The sequence below is a fragment of the Natrix helvetica genome (genome assembly GCF_964273705.1).
Source record: "Natrix helvetica genome assembly, chromosome: 8".
In the NCBI taxonomy this organism is placed as follows: Eukaryota; Metazoa; Chordata; class Lepidosauria; order Squamata; family Natricidae; genus Natrix; species Natrix helvetica.
In genome coordinates this window covers 14,290,635-14,310,459 of record NC_138559.1, presented here as the reverse complement: position 1 = coordinate 14,310,459, position 19,825 = coordinate 14,290,635, and the positions used below count along the sequence as shown (strand labels likewise).

At 43.6% G+C, this 19,825-nt stretch overlaps 1 protein-coding gene across 1 annotated transcript in view; it reads left to right on the top strand.

Moving 5' to 3' along the window:
* The window catches only part of ADGRA2 (adhesion G protein-coupled receptor A2), a 95,421-nt gene that overhangs the window by 68,841 nt on the left and 6,755 nt on the right, over positions 1 to 19,825 (top strand). Inside the window, exons 6-18 of the mRNA XM_081960879.1 lie at positions 299 to 462; positions 2,061 to 2,274; positions 4,268 to 4,432; positions 7,416 to 7,611; positions 8,450 to 8,599; positions 8,871 to 9,032; positions 11,019 to 11,225; positions 12,159 to 12,363; positions 13,526 to 13,734; positions 15,173 to 15,300; positions 15,815 to 15,938; positions 18,003 to 18,148; positions 18,749 to 18,838. Coding sequence (XP_081817005.1) covers positions 299 to 462; positions 2,061 to 2,274; positions 4,268 to 4,432; positions 7,416 to 7,611; positions 8,450 to 8,599; positions 8,871 to 9,032; positions 11,019 to 11,225; positions 12,159 to 12,363; positions 13,526 to 13,734; positions 15,173 to 15,300; positions 15,815 to 15,938; positions 18,003 to 18,148; positions 18,749 to 18,838 — 2,160 coding nt within the window. The remainder of the gene's footprint in view (positions 1 to 298; positions 463 to 2,060; positions 2,275 to 4,267; positions 4,433 to 7,415; positions 7,612 to 8,449; positions 8,600 to 8,870; positions 9,033 to 11,018; positions 11,226 to 12,158; positions 12,364 to 13,525; positions 13,735 to 15,172; positions 15,301 to 15,814; positions 15,939 to 18,002; positions 18,149 to 18,748; positions 18,839 to 19,825) is intronic.

Genomic DNA, 19,825 nt, shown 5'->3' with positions numbered 1-19,825 from the left:
TTAATTTTTTTAACTGATTAATGTTGGGGTTGGTGGGACATCAGGGTGGGACAACAGCTGGGTCTTTCTGCATGGAAAGCCATGCTCAGTCCCATTGTCCTTTTGAAGCCCTCTGGAGAGAATAGACAGAGCCATCACCCAGCTGTGGACAAGGTTCCTCCATATTCACTGTGGTACCTCAAGATGCTGGAGCTTTCTAGAGATGTTTTTGTTATCAAGGATGGACAGGCGTCTCTTTCCTGTGTAAATCTTCCTCACTGGCATTTCCTCTTCCATTTACATTTCTCTTGTTCTCCAGTGACTTTGCCACAGAATACCTGACCTGTGACTGCCATTTACGCTGGGTCCTAGCCTGGTCCAAAAGCCATTCTGTCCAGGTATCTGATAAGACGGTGTGTGTCTACCCCGGCAACTTGCATGGGAAGCTACTACGAAACATCAGAGAGAGCCAACTGCGCTGTGGTGAGGCACCCTCCTGAGTGAGTGAGTTTGCTTGGTGTGCAAAGGAGATTTGTTCAGTAGTCCAGTGCTCCTTTCTCCTTCCGGGATACTTCCTTGCTTCTATTCCATCCTTCATTCAACCGATAGCAATAGCACTTAGACTTATATACCATCCCCATTGTACCTTACAAGACTCTCTAAGCGGTTTACGGAGTCAGCACATTGCCCCCAACAATCTTGGTCCTCATTTAGGAAGGATGGAAGGCTGAGTCAATCTTGAGCCGGTCAGGATTGAAGGAATCAAACTCCTGGCAATGTGGGCAGAGTTAGCCTGCAATACTGTTTTCTAACCACCGCGCCACCATGGAGTGGTTGGGATTCTATTACTGCTTAGCGTGGATTATCACCATGAAGGGAGGGTGGTGATGGGTTAGCTGCAAACTTCTGCAATTGATAATCCTTTCAGGGTTCCAGGTTTGATTACTGAAATATCACAGCTCAATATGTAAAGCGTGTCTACTTTGTTTTGCAATCCCAAGAGGACTTCAGAGCGGATTAACCAAAAACCTGACCCCTGGCTCCCATGTCAAGCAAAGCAACACGATTCCTCTGGAATGCTTTCAAGGAAAAATTCCTGAGGTCATCTTCTCTCAGCTGATGGAGTCCTCAATATGGCTCTTCTTTCCCACGGCATAGCCTGAGGAACTCCTTCACCACCGGTGATGGAAAAACGTTTTTCCTTGCTGGCAACTCTTAGAAGCAGCAGAATCTTACTCAAATGAACTGTAAAACACTCAGATGTCTTGCAAAAAGTCTGGCAGATGTGGAGTAATGCTAGTATAGCAGCAAAGCAGACAGGCAGCTTTGGAAACATGATTCTTGGCCAGTTTATACACCTTCTGTTAGTCAGCATATAGTTTCAGGTTGACTTCATGCAGAATTTGGTGGCATGATGGCTCAGTGGTTAAGACTCTAGGCTTGTCGTCTGGGAAGCTGGTAGCCCAGTTCTGAGCCCTGAGCGCCAAATGACAGGGTAAGCGGCTGTCCTCCCCCCACCCCCAGTTCCTGCCAACCTAGCAGTTCGAAAGCCCGCAAATGCAAGTAGATAAATAGGTACCACTTTGGCGGGAAGATAACAGCACTCCATGACGTCACACTGACCACATGACCATAGAAACGTCTTTGAACAGCATGTGGCTCAGGGGCCTTAAAACAAAGATGAGCACTGCCATAGTTGGCAATGACTAGCGGTGTAAAATCTGCAGGGACGCCTTTACCTTTTTAGCCTTTTACATTTAGAATTTAGCAGCCGTTCTTTTTTATTTCAAATGCAGTACCTATATGAACATTTAGTTAGTAGAATAATAAAGGCAGGATTTTTAAAACATCTAAGAAAAAACCCAAATAGACATATGGACAAACATTCTGGACAATGTCCTCCTGGATGTACTTACTTCTTTTCTTTGAAGGGTTGAGCATAACTGGCTTTGACTGCTGACCAAGTGGGCCTTTGGTCAGGCCCACTTTCTGTGAGAGGGTCCAGGACACAACCAATTTGGGCTTTCTTTCCCTAAAGCCTAAGTGGGGTCCCTCTCTCTCTCTTTCTCTTTTTCCCACAGAAGGGTCCCCAGAGCTGCATACCCATCAGCTAATCCCCTCCCTGAGGCAAGTTGTCTTCCAAGGAGACCGACTCCCTTTCCAATGTACAGCCACCTACCTGGACAACAGCACACACATCCTCTGGTACCACAACCGTGCACTGGTGCAAGAAGATGAACCTAGCGGCATCATCTTAGAGGACAGCCTCGTTCATGATTGCACTTTAATCACAAGGTACTAAGGGGTGAACTGGGTTGGTCAAAGAGGGAAAAGTATTTTCCTAGTTATTTCCAGTCTTGGGTCTACCATAGCATGGCCATTAGACAGGCTGATTTCCACCAACATGGTCATTGGGTAAATTGATATTGGCTAATACCAGTAGGAACTAAGGTTTAGGAAAAAAATGTCCTATTGATTCACACATAAGCAGTAACTTCAGAGTACACGGATGGACTCGGGGATTTAGCTCCTTTTTGTAGTTGGGTTTGACTTGATTCTAAGCAGAAGGTACTAGAAGGAAGTCTGGTGGCTGCCTTCTTAGTGGCGTCTCCCTGTTCTGGAATTCCCATCCAAATTGATTTGCCCAGTGACAGCATTGCTATCTTTTCAGAGTCTTCAATATATATGCTTATTCCTTCAGGCATTTGCAGATACTTGAATGCATTATTCTTTTACGTTTGAATATACCGGTATATATTTCTTTTTATCCTACTCACCCAGAAGGCAGTATATAAATCCAGTAACTGGAGAATAACTTAGTAGTTTTCTGTCCTTTGCCTCACTCTGGAATTTTCTCTGGTCATTCCCAACCACCCAATAAAGACCGTATACCCTCCCCATTTTTAAATACATCCATAGGGCATTACAAAAGAAAATACCCGTGGGCGCAAGAAATTACGGGGGAACAAATAAAATATAAACCCGAAACCTTCTTACTAGAAATAATCAAAGGGAACTACACAAAAAAAATTAAATATCTACTAACACATATATTAACCACAGCTAGAATAGCTTTTGCCCAATGCTGGAAGCAAAATAATACACCGCTGGACGAATTAGTGATAAAAAAAAACCTTGTATTGTGCAGAGATGGACAAATTAACCCTAAAATTAAAGGACAAAGAAGAATCGGAATACTACGAAATTTGCAATAATTGGTATGAATGATTGGAAAATAAGAAAAATAATTAAGCCGAAAACAATATACATAAATAAACATAGAACTGTATATAAAAGTAGGTAAATATGTAAAATATAAAAATGTATAGATAAGATGACATAATGATTGTAATATATGGTAAAGAGAGGAACACATATATAGATACGATGATGTAACATTGTACAAACTGTTGATATAAATATTGTAATATGTGATGAAAAGACAAAAAACAATAAAAATTATTTTTTTAAAAAAAGAAAATACCTGTAGATTTGGGTAACCTGTATTGTCATGTTACTTGACAATACTGTATAGTATTATTCAAGTATAATGTTACTTGAATGCTGCTAATAAATCTGTTCTGAATTGAGTTCTGAAAACTTTTCTATTGGGATGTGCAGATGTTTGGATCAAGAATATAGAAAATGTTTTGGCAAAGATGGATGCATGCTCACCACATGCTTTCTCCTTGGTTATCACGCAGTCCCAGGAAAGTAGGCATTTTAATTAGTCATGCAGTATGATATGTTGGTGCCTTCTAAATCAAATGCGTATATTCCTGGGATTATGTGGCTCCATGTAAGCCTAAGAAAAGGCAGTACTTCAATACAATACAATACAATACAATGCAATACAATACAATACAATACAATACAATACAATACAATAGTAGAGTTGGAAGGGACCTTGGGGGCCTTCTAGTCCAACCCCCTGCCTAGGCAGGGAACCCTATACCGTTTCAGACAGATGTCTCCCCTAGTCCTTCTTTCTCTTAAGCTAGACAGAGAAAGAAGGACTAGGGGAGACATGATAGCAGTGTTCCAATATCTCAGGGGTTGCCACAAAGGAGAGGGAGTCAAACTATTCTCCAAGGCACCTCCCTTCAGGAGGCATTGAGAGATGCAGTGAGCATGTCCTCTTCCAAAGTTCCTGCCACTATATATTGCTCATTCTGTGTGTAAAGAACGTGATGTAAGGGAAGGAAATATGGGTTGGGCTAGTCCGTAGTTCAAAAGCTCAATTGATCATCAGCCCATCTTGTCTTCTAAAAGCATTCTCTATTTGCAGTGAGCTCATCTTGTCCAACATCCACGTCTCAGCTAACGGTGAATGGGAATGCACCATCTCCACTGCCCAGGGCAACGTTAGCAAAAAGGTTGAGATTGTTGTGCTGGAGACCTCAGCTTCATACTGTCCACCTGAACGGGTTACCAACAACCGTGGAGACTTCAGGTAGGGGCCAAAGTGTGGCAGAAGCTGTTATCAGGAGCAGAACTGACCATCTACGATAGGTTCCCCCAGACGGTGGTTGGATTCATGTTCCAGAATTCTACTCATTTCGCGTGGGCTAATATGGGAAGAAATTGTCTTAACAGGGAATGGTTTAGTTCTGCCCTGGTCCCTTTGTGTCCTTAGTTGCTGGAGAATCAATTTCTGAAGTAAATTAGGCTGGACATTTTCAATAAATAATAACTTATATAACAGATAAACGAGGGAAAGATTCAGGGTTTGAGAAACAAAAGTGGGAGCTGTGGCCAAGAAATTAAAAAAAAATGAAGTTGAATATTTGAGGAACAGCCAGTACACTTGAGTCTGGCAAACCCAAATTTTCCTAATTAGTTGCAGCCATGGAAAAATGATCAATGAGGAGAAGATGGAATGAAGAGCCATACAAATATTACGAGTTTTGGCTCATAGTTTTGTAGCGTGAATTAAACACATGGAGAACTTCACTGAAAACAAGGATGGCCATACACTCCCCCCCGCCCCCCTCTGTCACGTACGAGGAGTTATGTCTGGAACTGTGCAAATATTTGAAAGGGGCAACGGGTTCAAAGAAGCACTTTTTCAAAGCACGGTCATAAAGTGCTTTCAACTGGCAAAGCAGCTTACAGAGTTTGAACAGCATTGCTGCATGAGTTGGAGTACATCAGAAAGCAAAGCAACCTCAGTTTATGCAAGCCTACTTATGCGCCCTCCTTCTAGCAAAAATCGCTTGCATAAACTCAGTGGGATCCCTTTCTCTTTTGCCCATCTCTGCCCTCTTGTGCTTTGGCAATAGAATTGCAAGGGGAAGACCAGAATCAGAAGGAGCACCCCTTCACTAGTATCTTCCTCGAAGAGCCTAAGTTGGCTTTCCCCAGGAAGCCAACCCCAAAAGGACCCAATCGTTCCTTTCGATTGTAGGAGATGCCCCAACACTCTTTCATTGAGAAGACGGGAAGGTGAAGCTGCTTCCTTTGAGCCGCTGCTGCCTTTTCAGCCCTGCGGGACAAGGGTTGGGTTTTGAGGAGCAGCTGCAGATGAGCTGTCTGAATCCTACTGCAAAGCTCCCCTGCCCCTCCCGTGGAAGGCAAAGTCAGCGAGGGATTTGGGATCACTGGCAATTGAGGCCTGTGAATGATTAAGCATCTGTTGCAAGGGAGGCCATCGGAGAGGCCCGCTCTGGCAGTGCAGACAGGCTCCAGAAACAGGAGGTGTTGGAATTTTTCTGGCACGAGAAAAAAGGCTCATGGAGTCGGCTGTAACCTTGGCGGGGTCTTGATGGAATATAAATTACTGTGCAGTCAATGTGGCTTAAATTAACAGCGGGCCTGTCTTCTAACTCCCTCCCCTTCCTTCCATCCGTAGCCTGCATGAGCCCGGGATTAGACGTAGGAAAAGCAGCCGCAGCAATAGACCAGCGGAGGGTTGGAAGATTTTCCCCATCTGTGGCCCAGTCGGGTATCCCAACGGGAACCAAAGGCCTGGCCTGTTGCATATAAGAGCTGTTTTGCAAGATTCCTCCTTTTCAGGAAATCCCTGACGGGAACCTGATTGAATGCCAGATGAATAAAGAGATGATTAGGAATTATCTTCTGGCTTTTATTTTATTGCATTTTATTTTACTGCAGAAAAGGGAGGTGAGGATTCCATATGCTGGTGGAGGAATGGAATATTCAGATTTCCTTTCCTTTTCCTTCCCCTTCCTTTTTTGCAATTCCAGAGGGTTTTTTTTTTTCCGGGGCGAGGGACCAAGACTCCAAGAGCTCAGCAAATCTTTTAATTGAACCACTGCGTGCCAAAAAAAGGTCCCATCGAGAAGGTCAAATATGTTGATCTGCTCTTGTTAGCCCTGCTGTGCAACTCGTGACTTTTGGGGGGACCTATTTTGTAAAACTAAAATCAAAGCTCCCTGTTCTAAGCTTCCAGATGAAATGTTCTCTCCGCAACTCCAAATCTCCTTGCCCCATTGGAAAATGGGAGAGATGCTACTTAAGGATTTTGGTACTCATTACAAACACATTATGGCAGAAATACCCCCTTCCCCCTTGCTATATCAATCAGCAGTACAGCTCCAATACTCCCCCCACACATACACACTCTTGGTTTTCAAACAGCTAAGGAATTATGTGTCTGATTTGTGCGCTAGCTTGTCCTTCAGTTACATCATAAGATACATGAGCTGCTGACCAATGTATTCAAATGCTCTTTTTTGGGAGGGAGGGCGCCGGAGGAAATATTATTCTTGGAGGATAGATGGAGAGAACTAGCAATCTGCTTTTCACTTGATTTGCACATTTGTGCTAAGGCAGGTTTCTCAACATGTTCCCCGACCCCTGGAGGAGGGAGTCCGCGAAGGCTTGAAGAAATATTATGATTTAAATCTTGATTTAAGTCTTGGGGATCCATAGCCATAAAAAGATATTTAAAGGCGGTCTGTGCTGAAGAAAAGGTTGGGAATCAATGTACTAAGATCTTCCTTTCCCGACCAAAACTTGCTTGAACTGTGAACAGGGACAAGAGAGGAAACTTGCTTTGACAGGTGGTATCCAAGGTGTGGGAGTATCTCTGATCTCCATTTGCTTTTGCTCAATTCATCCAGCTGTTGCTGCTGGCATGGGAGGGAAATGGCCTCAAAATGCTGCAATCCAGATGTTGACGCTGCTGAGCCAAGGAGAGCATTCCAGGAGGCAAATAAAATAACTGGCATTTGACATTTTCCTATGTTCTCAGACCTGAGCTGAAGCAATGGCATTTTTTTCCCCACATGGTAGAACATTTCCAGTCTTGAACCTTATCCCCTACTTTCCAGCCCTCTTATGTCATCCTCCATAATGCCTTCATTTTCCCGTGGTTGATTCCATAAGTCATTTTTCTGGGATCTATCTAAGATCAGCATTTGATTAGATGGACATAAACGTGCTTTCATGGTTCTCCTCCTCTTTGGTGCTAGGTGGCCACGGACCTTGGCTGGCATCACTGCTTATCAATCCTGCCTCCAGTATCTCTTCACTTCTGGGAATGCAGACTCTGGCCATGGAAAGCAGGCATGGAGACACTGTGACCGCACAGGTCACTGGGAAGAAGGAGACTACTCACACTGCTTGTACACCAATGACATCACCCGTGTACTCTACACCTTTGTGCTGGTGAGTAGGACGATAAGGACTTGTTCGACTGGTTGTCCTTGAGCGTTTTGCAGCCACTGGGCAGGCTGACTCAGGTGTTGCAGCAAGAAATGATCACAAGCAATGTCCAAGAATTGCTGGTTCATTCCAAGAAGGAGATTGTTTTCTGGAGCAGCTCAAAGTGATAGAGTGGATGTTTCGAAGCACGTGGAGAGCCCTTTTCACTCCATGCCATGTATAATGAGAATTTATCCTTAACATACCTGAGATTTGGAGATCCATGTGGTTCATGTCAGCACTGCATTCACCCACTTATTCCTTCCCATGATTTTTTTTTTACATGCTTACCAGTACTGTTAAGTCACAAACTCTCTACATATTTTCCAGCTACCTTATTAAGGCTGTACTTTACTAATCTTTGTTGTACATCCTTCCCTAATGCATTGCATTTTATACAATTAGCCTTTAAATTTGTCCATCCATCTATAATAGTGTGGGCCACGTAACATCACAGGATACATGAGCCCCTTTCTTGCAGACCTCTGAGTTATAGCTGACCAGAGTTGACTGGTCTGGCCTGCTCATCGTCATCACTTCACACTGACTACATCTTTTGAACACCCACAGGATGGCATCTGCATTGGCAAATCTCCGTACTTCTCTCAAAAGTGGTGGCTATTTTCTTTTATATTCCATCGCATTGAGATTGGAGAACTGTCAGAAAACCTAACACTGCAGCTAAGCAGGCTTTAAGCCAGATATCTCCCCATTTTGTAAATTAAGCATTGTCGGATGCGCTGGGGATGGGGAAAGGGGACTTAGACTGCTTTGATATTTATCCCCATTTATTTGCTGACAGATGCCTATCAATGCCTCAAATGCACTAACCTTAGCTCATCAGTTGCGGGTCTACACAGCTGAAGCTGCCAATTTCTCAGATATGATGGATGTCATCTATGTGTCTCAGATGATTGAAAAATTCACTGGCTACGTAGACCAGATCAAACAGGTAAGTGCATTATATTTGGACCTGATTTCCATTTGCTCATTTCCCCACATTTATGATGGTGAGGAAAGGAAAGGTCTATTTCGCAACGTTCCGTTTGTTGCTAAATTTGCTCAACATGCAGAAGGTCTAAAGTAGAGATGGACAGTCTATGACCACCATCCGATCTTAGAATCTAACTTTCCCTAACAAGGTGGCCTAACAAGCACATCTTTGACCTGGAGTGAAATGTTCAATGTTTTCTTATATCCCAAATTGTTTTTCTTTCGCCCAGCTGACCGACGTCATTGTGGAGATGGCAAGTAACATGATGCTGGTAGATGACCATGTTCTGTGGATGGCCCAGATTGAAGACAAAGCTTGTACCAGCATAGTGCACTCCTTGGAGAAGATTGCGACTTATGCTGTCAGCACCAACTCTCAGCATATGGCTGTGGTAGGGATCCAAGCTCTCCTTGTGGGTGAGCTGGGAGGGATGGCATAGTAAAAGGCTAAGCTTGAACATTAGGTGTGGTGTACTACCAAAAAGGCAAGTTACAGATACATGGTTTAGGGTGGGAGTGAGGAGCAAGGAAGTAGGAATCCAGAATGAAAAAAAAAACCACTGGTGAAATAGGAGAATTTTTATATTGTGGGAAGATTTTGATTTGGCTGAGACTGAGATATACAAGGGCCCGAAGATATTCTTGGAGAGTTGTTGAGACTCAAGCATCCTGACATGTCTTCCTTGCCGATGATTATCTCCTCTCCCCCTCAGTTCCTTGTCCTGTTCCTCAATGTTCCTATTTCTTTAAACTTTCCATAGTACCTCCGAGCACAACTACAATGTAAAAGCTATTAGGAGATCTTAAAGAGGGAGAGGACTACCATGTTTTCCCGAAAATACAACATGTCCCTCATAATACAGCCATGCCACATTTTTCTGGTGGGCAAAAATATATGGAACCAGGGCACCTCCGCTGCCGCCGCCATCCCAGCCTGGCCTTTTCCGTGGCTTCCAACCCAAGTCTTTCGGCAGTGGCCACTCTGGGCGCACACTCTATGGTTGTATGCCTTGCCGAAAGACTCGAGTTGGAAGCCGCGGGAAAAGCCAATCTGGGATGGCGGCGGCGGCAAAGGTGCCCTGGCTCCGTAATGAGAGCTGGCCCATGCATCCTGAGGCTGGGAGGTGGTGAGCAAGAGTGGAACATCCGCTCACACAACTCCCCTCTCCAGCCGTGCAGAGCGCCATTCACTGGCATTTGGAATGTGCCAAGCCGTGGGAGCCGGGCGGCAGCAAAGAAGCGCTCACGCGGCTTGGCGATACCCCTAGGTCAGTGAATGGCGCTGTGCCCGGCTGCAAAAGGGGTTTGCCGGGTGGCTGCTCATGAGCGTGGTCACTTCATGGCTGTTGTGTTGCGCTGCTGCGACAGCACAACACAGCCATTCGCCCATGAGGCTGTGCCCGGCTCTTTGGGAGCCCACTCAAACAATAAACCCTCCCCCCATAATAAAGCCCAAGCCATATTTTGTAGGTAAAAAGAAAATAAGACCCTGTCGTATTTTCGGGGAAACACTGTATATGTGGCTGCTTCTATCAGAAAAGCCCATATTTAGGGCAGCAAATATGGGGAAAACATCCCACAAAATTGCCATGGGAAAGGCCATCTGTCCAGGAACCTGGGTAGCAGTAAGTTTTAAAGAGCTAGAGCAGGCATGTCCAAAGTGCAGCCCGGGGGCCAAATGTGGCCCTTTTTCAAATTTCAAGCGGCCCGCAGCCTCTTCTCCCCACTGGAGTTATTTGTTTAGTCTTTCATAAAATACCATATTTTTCAAAGTATAAAGATGCATCTTCTTCCCCTCAAAAAAGAGGCTAAAAATCTGGGTGCATCTTATACACTGAATACAGCATTTTTTGCCTCCCAAAACTCTGCCCCCTTCACCAAAATGGCTGTGCATAGCCTTTAGGAGGTTAATCCTGGGGGCTGTGGAGGGCATAAATGAGCAAAAAACGGGCCATTTTTTGCTCAAGTTTGCCCCCCCAGCCCCCCCCAGCCCCCAGGAGCACTCTAGAAGCCTCTTAAAGGCTATTCATGCCCTTTAAAAAAAAAGGCCCATTTTCGTGAAAAATGGGCCATTTTTGGGAGAGTGCAAAAACTTTTTTTTTAATTTGCCTCTTCAAAATCTTGGTGCGTCTTATACTCCGAAAAATACGGTAGTTAATTCGCATTTAATGTTAAGGGTTCAAAGAATGTCAGGCTGAATGATCGGCCCCACACATTTTCACATCACCAAATCTGGCCCTCCTTGCAAAAAGTTTGGACATCCCTGAGCTAGAGACTTCAGATTAGGACAAAAAACTAATGGCTGTTGACCCCACATATGATGGCCTGGATCTAGAAAAGTTGCTTGGTTTCACAAATCTCCTGGCTTTTTTATGCAGAATTCCAGGAACATCGCCTTTGAAGCCTACCTTATCATGCCAGAAAGTTATCTGGGCATGAGCTGCATGGCTTTTCAGAAGCGTGAGAACCTTGGTAACCGTTCTCCACGGCAGGAACGGTATTCTGAATCCTTGGCAGACCAGCAGCTGAAGTTCCGTTGCTCCACGGGCCGGCCAAACATCTCCTTGGCCAGTTTCCATATCAAGGTGAGATGGGATGGGGAAGAAAGGTTTATGGTGGATGAGTGTAATATAGCATAAGGTATCTCTGGCATAGCAGTTGGTGATGTGGGGTTTAAGTTGAGGAAATAGCAGGAGAACCTAATTTCCTTTTCATATTGCTTTTCCGTGTGGAGAAGCATATATTGCTAGGTTTCTTATATCAAGGCATAAGAACCAGAGCAGCCTAGAAAACATTATTGATACATCTAAATAACTCATCGACATATCTCAATCATGATGGAGGAGGAGAAGAGGAGGAGATAATTGTTCTTTATTGGCCAAATGTGATTGGGGCACACAAGGAGACAAATTCCTTGTGTGTCCAATCACACTTGGTCAATAAAGCATATTCTTTTTCCATTAACCAACGATTGAGATATGTTGATGGATTGAAATGTCATTAATGTTGCAAGGACAGCCATCAAAAGTTGCATTTCCTAACCAAGCAGGAAGAATGGCACTGTCCTGTTTTTGAATGATTCCTTGTCCATGAAAGAAGAGGGAGTCAACCTATTCGCCAAAGCACCAGATGGCAGGACAAGAAGCAATTTTTTTAGAAAGTAACCAAGAGAAGCAACCTAGAACCAAGAAGAAATTTCCTGACAGTGAGAACAGTAAACCAGCTTGTCCCCAGAAGTTGTGGATTCTCCATCACTGGAGGATTTTAAGAAGAGATTGGATAGACCTTTGTCGAGAATGGTGTAAGGTCTCCTGCTTATGCAGGAGGTTGGACTAGAAGACCTTCAAGGTCCCTTTCAACTCTGTTATTCAATTTGGGTGTGTCAATACTTTGACTGTTTGTACATCCAGCCCTTTTGCGATGGAACTGGGTGGGGTGGGGGTTTAACTATGGGAAGAGCCGCAAGGATTTCGTTTGACCAGCCCCTTCTTTAGCTTTCTTGTTTCTCTTCTCATTAGAACAGCATCGCTCTGGCCTCCATTCAGCTGCCTCTGGGCCTCTTCTCCCCACCGGTTTCCCACCAGCCCGTGCCCATCACGTGTAAGCTTCAGTTCCTGGTGTTCCGCAATGGAAAACTCTTCTGCAGCACTGGGAATTCTTCACACCTCGCCGATGACGGCAAGCGACGCAGCGTGGCCACTCCAGTGGTCTACGCAAGCACACGTAAGAGACCCCGGTTGCGGTGGACATTAGCCCACTGCAGGAAGGAACTGTGTGGCTGGCAGCTTCATTGGGAAGCTTGGGGACCACAGCATGGAGATGCTTATAAGACAGCTGCTGCGGGATGGGTTGCCTGGGAACAAAGCAGCTGGCAGAATTAGTGGGAATTCTGGGAATTCTTGTCTACCAGAAGGTGAATGTCTATGGAGACTCTCAATCATCCATGCCATGGTTGTCCCAAAGGTGTTTTTCCAAAAGGCAATAATTATGAACACTTAGAGCTCAAAGCATTGTTAGAGACCCCAAACACCTAACTTCACCGTCTGTTTCTCTTGCTCCCCTCCGAGAGGAGGTTCCGAAGTATCTATCGCAGGACTACTAGATTCTGTAACAGCTTTGTTCCATCTGTCTTGTACATTTGGCAGGAATTCTTTTGGCCATGTACATGCATACATTCGAACTAGACTCTGATGTTTCCCTGTGTCACATGTGTGTGTGTGTGTGTGTGTGTAGGCATATGCATAAAGGTTATCTTTTGAGAGGTGAATGCAAAAAAAAATCATAATGGATGCTGAATAGGGTACATTTAAAGGGACAATAAAGTTTCCATTCCGTTCTATTCTCTTTGTTGTTGTTTTTCCTTGGCAACATTTTATTCTTCAGAACTGAAGACGCTTCTCGGATGAGAAGCTAAACGTTTTCAAGGAAAGGAACAAGAAAATCCAGTTGCCTTTTGGAAAAGCACCTTTGGGGACCACCAAAAGGGGGTAGCAAGGTGGAGATATTCTCACTTCTTAATGAAGAACCCATAAGCATCGTTTTTTTTTTCTTTTTCTAAAATACCCAAAGGCTTCTGTGTGTCATCCTTGGAAATAAAGTGGAGGCTATAGGCTGGTGCTTTATATTGCTGTTGTTTTTTAATTCAGAAGACACAAACTTGATTTGCTTTCCCTTGCTGAGCAATAGCTCTGTGTAATTTGTTTAAGCAACTCTTAGGGTGAGAGGAAGGAAGCCTGATCTTGAAAAAAAAAAAAAGACAGATGATCTCCTGCCCCAGTTAGGCAAACCCTATCTGAGCAAACAAGCACCTCCTGAAGTTAATTTGAGTTCTGAGCACTTCCATGAACTACTTTGATGAACTCCTGGTTGTCCCTCCCTCTCTCAGATGGCTGTGGCATCAGCAATCTCACCGAGCCAGTCATCATATCGTTGCGGCACTTGGACCAGGGCACAGATCGCACGGCCGCTTTCTGGGACTTTGACATTCTGGGTGGTTATGGCGGCTGGAGAGCAGAAGGTTGTCAGCTGATCCTTCAGGAACCAAACTTCACCACTGTGAGCTGCCGACATCTCAGCAACACCGCTGTGCTGATGGTAGGCAGGAGACGGTGTATCTTCGATCTATTACATTTCTGTTTAGCCCCCGGTTATGTCACATACATTTCTGCCAAATTCTCTTCCATGAAAGCAAGAAACACCACTTTCCATTTTATATGCATTTCTTAAAGATCTTGCATGCATTTTTTCCGCACACTGTACATGCCTCATGGTATGCAGCTTCCTTTGCTCCGAACCTAGACTAAAAACCTCCAGATGTTCTAGTACAGTTTCTTTTGCTACTTGTCGAAGTGGATTAGAGCTAAGGGGAAATGTAGCCCAAATTATTTAAAATATGCCAAATCATCTATTCCTGTTTAACGTTCCTACTTATAGATACTTATGAAGAGTCAGCATATATTATTGTTAATATGTAGTTCTAGTATTATTTAATAGAGTTTTATTTTGCTTGTCCTTCAGTATCTCAAGAGCAGCGTAGTGACTCAATTGTTAAGGTGCTGGGCTTGTTGGCTAGAATGTCAGCCGCCCAGATTCGAGACCTGAGCTCCACATGACGGGGTGAGCTCCTGTTCTCGCCTAGGGGTCCTGCCAACCTAGCAGTTCAAAAGCACACAAAGGCAAGTAGATAAATAGGTACCACTTCGGTGAGAAGGTAAAACTGCTTGTGACATCATGCTGGCTATGTAACTGGGAAAACGTCTTCAGACAGCGCTGGCTCAATGGCCTTGAAACGGAAATGAGCCCCATCCCCTATAGTCAGCAACACGTTTTTTTCAGTATCTCAAATTGGTTAATAATAATAATAATAAACTTTAATTTATAAACCGCACCCTTTCCTAAACAGGACTCAGGGCGGTGTACAGTCATATTAAAACAGTATGAATACAAAATATAGATATACTTAAATATACAAATAGGTAAACGGAGGAGGTAGGATATGCACTGTACAATATTTAAATTAAAATACAAATAAACATTAAAATTACCCTTAAAAACTACCCAATAAGATGTTTGCCAGGAGGTTAAAAATGGGACTATAAATCAGTTAAGCCAGCTAATTGGAACAGGTGGGTCTTAAGCTTCTGTCGGAAGGAGCGGAGGTCGGTAGTAGTTCTAATATCGGGGGGGAGGTCATTCCAGAGGGTTGGGCCCATCACAGAGAAGGCTCTGCTCCTGGGCGCCGCCCGTTGACACTGCTTAGTGGACGGCACCCGGAGGAGTCCCTCCCTGTGGGAGCGGATTGGTCGCAGGGATGTGTGAGGTGAGATGCAATTCTCCCAATTTCCACAATTCTCCCAATTTCCCCCTAATGACAACCATGTGAGGTAGACTCAACTGCGACAGAATGAACGGCTTAGAGTGCATTGGCCCCATGACCCCTTTCAACTGTAAATGGAATGGTTTTTATAGAAGCTGCCTTAATATCTGTCGTCCTCCCATATTATGCCTTAATGAAACATATCCTCAAACACAGGAGCTGAGCAACTTCCTGCATGACTCACTGAGTCCCGCTGAGGTGCTACATCCTGTAATTTACAGTTGCACGGCTCTCCTCCTCCTGTGCCTGTTTACCACCATCATCATCTACATCATCAATCACAGGTGAATCACTTTTTAGAGTTGAAGGTTGCAGCTTCCTGGAACTTCTGAGCAGGTAGCTACAATACTACCCAGCTTAGTCCCTCAGTCTGTATTTTAAATTTTTAGGGGTGGGTTTTAGGTTGTTTTTAATTTTTATTACTTTGTACAGCCTATTGTTTAATTCGATTTTATGGGAATTTAAGGGTATTTATTTTTGTATACGGTTTTTTAATGAGATGTCTGTACACCGCCCCGAGTCCCTCCGGGGAGAGGGGGCGGTCTATAAATCAAATAAAACTTAAACTTAAACTATGCTACCAGAAGAAGCCACATCCCCAGGTTTTTCTCCGTAATAACTACTAACCCAATTCTGTATGCTTTGAATAACAGCAGCACACCCCCACCGTGAGAAAGCAAACTCTGGGCTGCTTATGGTTTTTTTTAAAAAAATACCTTAACTTGAACGCGGGGCCCCTGCCTGCAAAGCTTTATTGTTTGATCTCTTAAACTTTCTTATCCCCCTTTTCTTTTTCAGCAACATTCATATTGCACAGAAGTGCTGGCATATGCTGCTAAATCTTTGTTTTCACATCGCCATGACATCTGCTGTGTTTGCAGGTGGCATCACTCTCACCAACTACACAGCCATCTGCCAAGCTGTGAGTATGAGGGCAGGATCTGATTAATTCGGGCTTGTAGGTTTTGTCAGAGGAGATATCGCTGGGAGGTTTTCTTCACACGCGAGGAACACCGAGAAGTTGCTAAAATGGCTTCACCGGCGTTTCACTTTGCAAGGTGGAACTAATCTTCCTTCCTTTTTCGAAATCTGTCCACTTCCTCGTGGGATAGACAGAAGCTCCCATGCCTCAAAACCACATCATATCACACACGCCCCCCTGGAATTCCGAGAATTGATAGGCATACTTCAGCATCCCATTTATCAGTAAATACTGTATAGTATTGTAAGGTGTTACATCTATAGAGATTCTCAATTATCCAGGTCACCATTGTCCCAAAAGGTGCTTTTTTACAAAAGGCAACTGAGCTTTCTTAGTTTTTCTTTGAAAATGTTTTGCTTCTCCTGCAAGACACTTCTTGAAAACATTTTCAAAGGGAAAAAAGAAAGACAAAGTGCAGTTGCCTTTTGAGAAAAGCCCCTTTGGGACATTAATACAATACAATACAATACAATACAATACAATACAATACAATACAATACAATACAATACAATACAATACAATACAATACAATACAATACAATACAATACAATACAATACAATAGTAGAGTTGGAAGGGACCTTGGAGGTCTTCTAGTCCAACCCCCTGCCTAGGCTGGAAACCCTATACCATTTCAGACAGATGGCTATCCAACATCTTCTTAAAGATTTCCAGTGTTGGGGCATTCACAACTTCTGGAGGCAACTTCTGTTCCACTGATTAATTGTTCTAACTGTCAGGAAATTCCTCCTCAGTTCTAAGTTGCTTCTCTCCTTGATTAGTTTCCACCCATTGCTTCTTGTTCTGCCCTCAGGTGCCTTGGAGAGTAGTTTGACTCCCTCTTCTTTGTGGCAACCCCTGAGATATTGGAACAATGCTATCATGTCTCCCCTAGTCCTTCTTTCCACTAGACATACCCAGTTCCTGCAACCGTTCTTCATATGTTTTAGTCTCCAGTCCCCTAATCATCTCTGTTGCTCTTCTCTGCACTCTTTCTAGAGTCTCCACATCTTTTTTACATCGTGGCGTTACTGTAAGTCCCTTTTGATTGTCTTTCTACCTACCTCTAGATGCAGGGGACATGTTGCCACCTATTTGCCTGGTAAGGAATACATGAACATATGTTTCACCCTGAAAACCACCATCTTCATTACCGAACTGTTTCACTCTTAACAGAATCACCTTCTTGAGTGATCGGCCCAAATTTACAAAAGATACATTGCTAGGTAGCTGAGGACACTAATTTAAGGGCAAATCCATATGCATGCAGACATACAAGCCCTTAACTACTAGACCACTGAGACAAAATTGGGAAGCTGGTGACCCTCTTAAGTTTTTTGAGATTCCCATACTACTCAAGCAGATGGTCCTAATTTAAGGAACAGCTAAAACCTATCTAAAATGTTTTTTTTAATTTGCCCACCTTTGAACAATATATCTCCTGAGACTTACGTTGTTGTTGTTAGTTGCAAAGTTGTGTCCAACCTATCACAACCCCAAGGACAACATTCCTCCAGGTCTTCCTGTCCTCTACCATCCCCATTTAAGCTCACACCGACTGCTTCAGTGACTCCCATCCAGTCATCTCATTCTCTGTCGTCCCTTTCTTCTTTTGCTCTCAATCTTTCTCAGCATTAGGCTGTTCTCCAGGGAGTCCTTCTTTCTCATTAGGTGGCTAAAGTATTTGAGTTTCCTCTTCAGGATCTGGCCTTCTAAAGAGCAGTCAGGGTGGATCTCCTCTAGGAATGACCGGTTGGATCGCCTTGCAGTCCAAGGGACTCGCAGGAGTCTTCTCCAGCACCATAGTTCAAAGGCCTCAGTTCTTTGGCGCTCAGCCTTTGTTATGGTCCAACTTTCACAGCCATACATTGCAACTGGGAAAACCAACTGGGAAAACCTGAGACTTATAGGGGATAGATAATCCCACAAATGAAGTCCTGGAAGTTGTAGCAACTCTTATTGACTTCCACTATGCCTCTTCTCCACATCCTTTCCCTTCTCCAGGTTGGCATCATTCTCCATTATTCTTCCTTGTCTACTCTTCTGTGGATGGCAGTGATGGCACGAGTGATCTACAAGGCATCCACTTGGAAGGCACCCCAACAGCAGGAAGGGGAACCAACCCAGCCTGCTCCTCGTCCAATGCTACGGTATTAAGGAAGTAGGAATTATAGAACTTGTTATAAGGAACCTGAAGGTTTCAGGGAGTGGATGAGGGTTGCCATGATTAACCTGCAAAAGAAGTCCTATTTAACTAAGATTTCTTTTGTAGGTTAATAGGTATGTATATACCCATTTAACTGGGTATGAGAGATAGTGACCCTGTGTGTGGTGGCAACGTAATCATTGTTTGATCCTTGCATCAGGTTGGGGCATCAATTTCTCTCTCCCCCCCCTTAAAACCTTATAAATCATTCTAAGATTCTGGGCAGGAAATGAGAAAAATAGCACTGAAATGAACAAATGATATAAGAATAAAATTGGCAAAAATTTCTATGATGGTTTCCATACTCAACTCATACAAAAAGCACAAAGAAAAAGGGCCAATTGAACGTGCATGCAAACTGCAAGGAAGGTTATGTAGAATTGTTTGTTAATTCAAGATCAAGATTAGGCTCACGCTGTATGAGCCTAATCTATGATTATTGCATCCAGTTTAGGATTTCGTTCTTGTATCTCCAATAGATACCTGACTCGCTCTAATTCATAGACCATGAATTCTGCATGGTATTTTCTGGTTTTCTTTCCAGGTTCTACCTGATTGCTGGGGGGATCCCCTTGATCATCTGCGGGATTACAGCGGCAGTTCGTATTGACAATTATGGAGATCAGGACTCGTAGTAAGTATTTGCAACATCCAATTTGATCCTAAGGTATAATTATTGTGATCCTATTTGAACATTGATTATGAGTCATCAAGTTGGCATTGACTTTTAGCAATCATAAAGATAATCTTCAGGATGATCTATCCCCAACCTAGTCTTTCAGATCTTCCATCACTGTACCCATGAGTCCATCCACCTTACTGATGGTCCAATGTATCTACTTGCACATATGTATTCAGTTGCATGAATGGATACCAAAAACTGGAGGGGAGGGGATCCCCCGTGTTGTTTTAAAGTTTTTGAAAATCTCTTGGGGATTAAAGATGTTCCTTCTAAATCCCCCCTTCCTTGCCCCATAAATCCTGTCTAATCTTATCCTTCAGGCACCATCTTACCACATTTCAGAAAGGACAAAGTGTGCATGAACAAGGATTCTAGGTTATCTCAATAGAGACATCTGGTTTAAGTATTTCTGACTTATGAGCCACCAGTAGATGTCTCCTCTCCTGCATATCTGTAGTATCCAGAGTCTCCCTTAAAGGCTGCCTTAAAGTCGAGGTAGGCAAGAGATTGTATGGAATGGGACAACTTGCGGAGGCCAACTCACTACGGTCAATTTGTTGTGGCCAACTTGCCATGGCCAGCTCGCCAGAGGACAATTCAACAATTCAATTGAATCATTTAAAATGATGAGAACTTTAATTTTGTCATTCACTTTTCATTTTGTCCCTTCTTGGCATCTTTAATTATTCTATCCCCAACATTTCTTTCTTTCTTTCTTTCTTTATTTTTCAGGATTTATAGACTGTCCCCTCTCCCCGAAGGGACTCGGGGCGGTGTACAGGCGTCTCATTAAAACAAATACAAAATATAAATATCCTATACCCTTAAAAACGAATTAAACCTAATACAGCTGTACAGAAAAGTAAAAATTAAAAGCAACTAAAAAGCATACCCCTAAAAAACTTAAAAAATGCAGGCTTGAGGGACTAAAATTGGGAA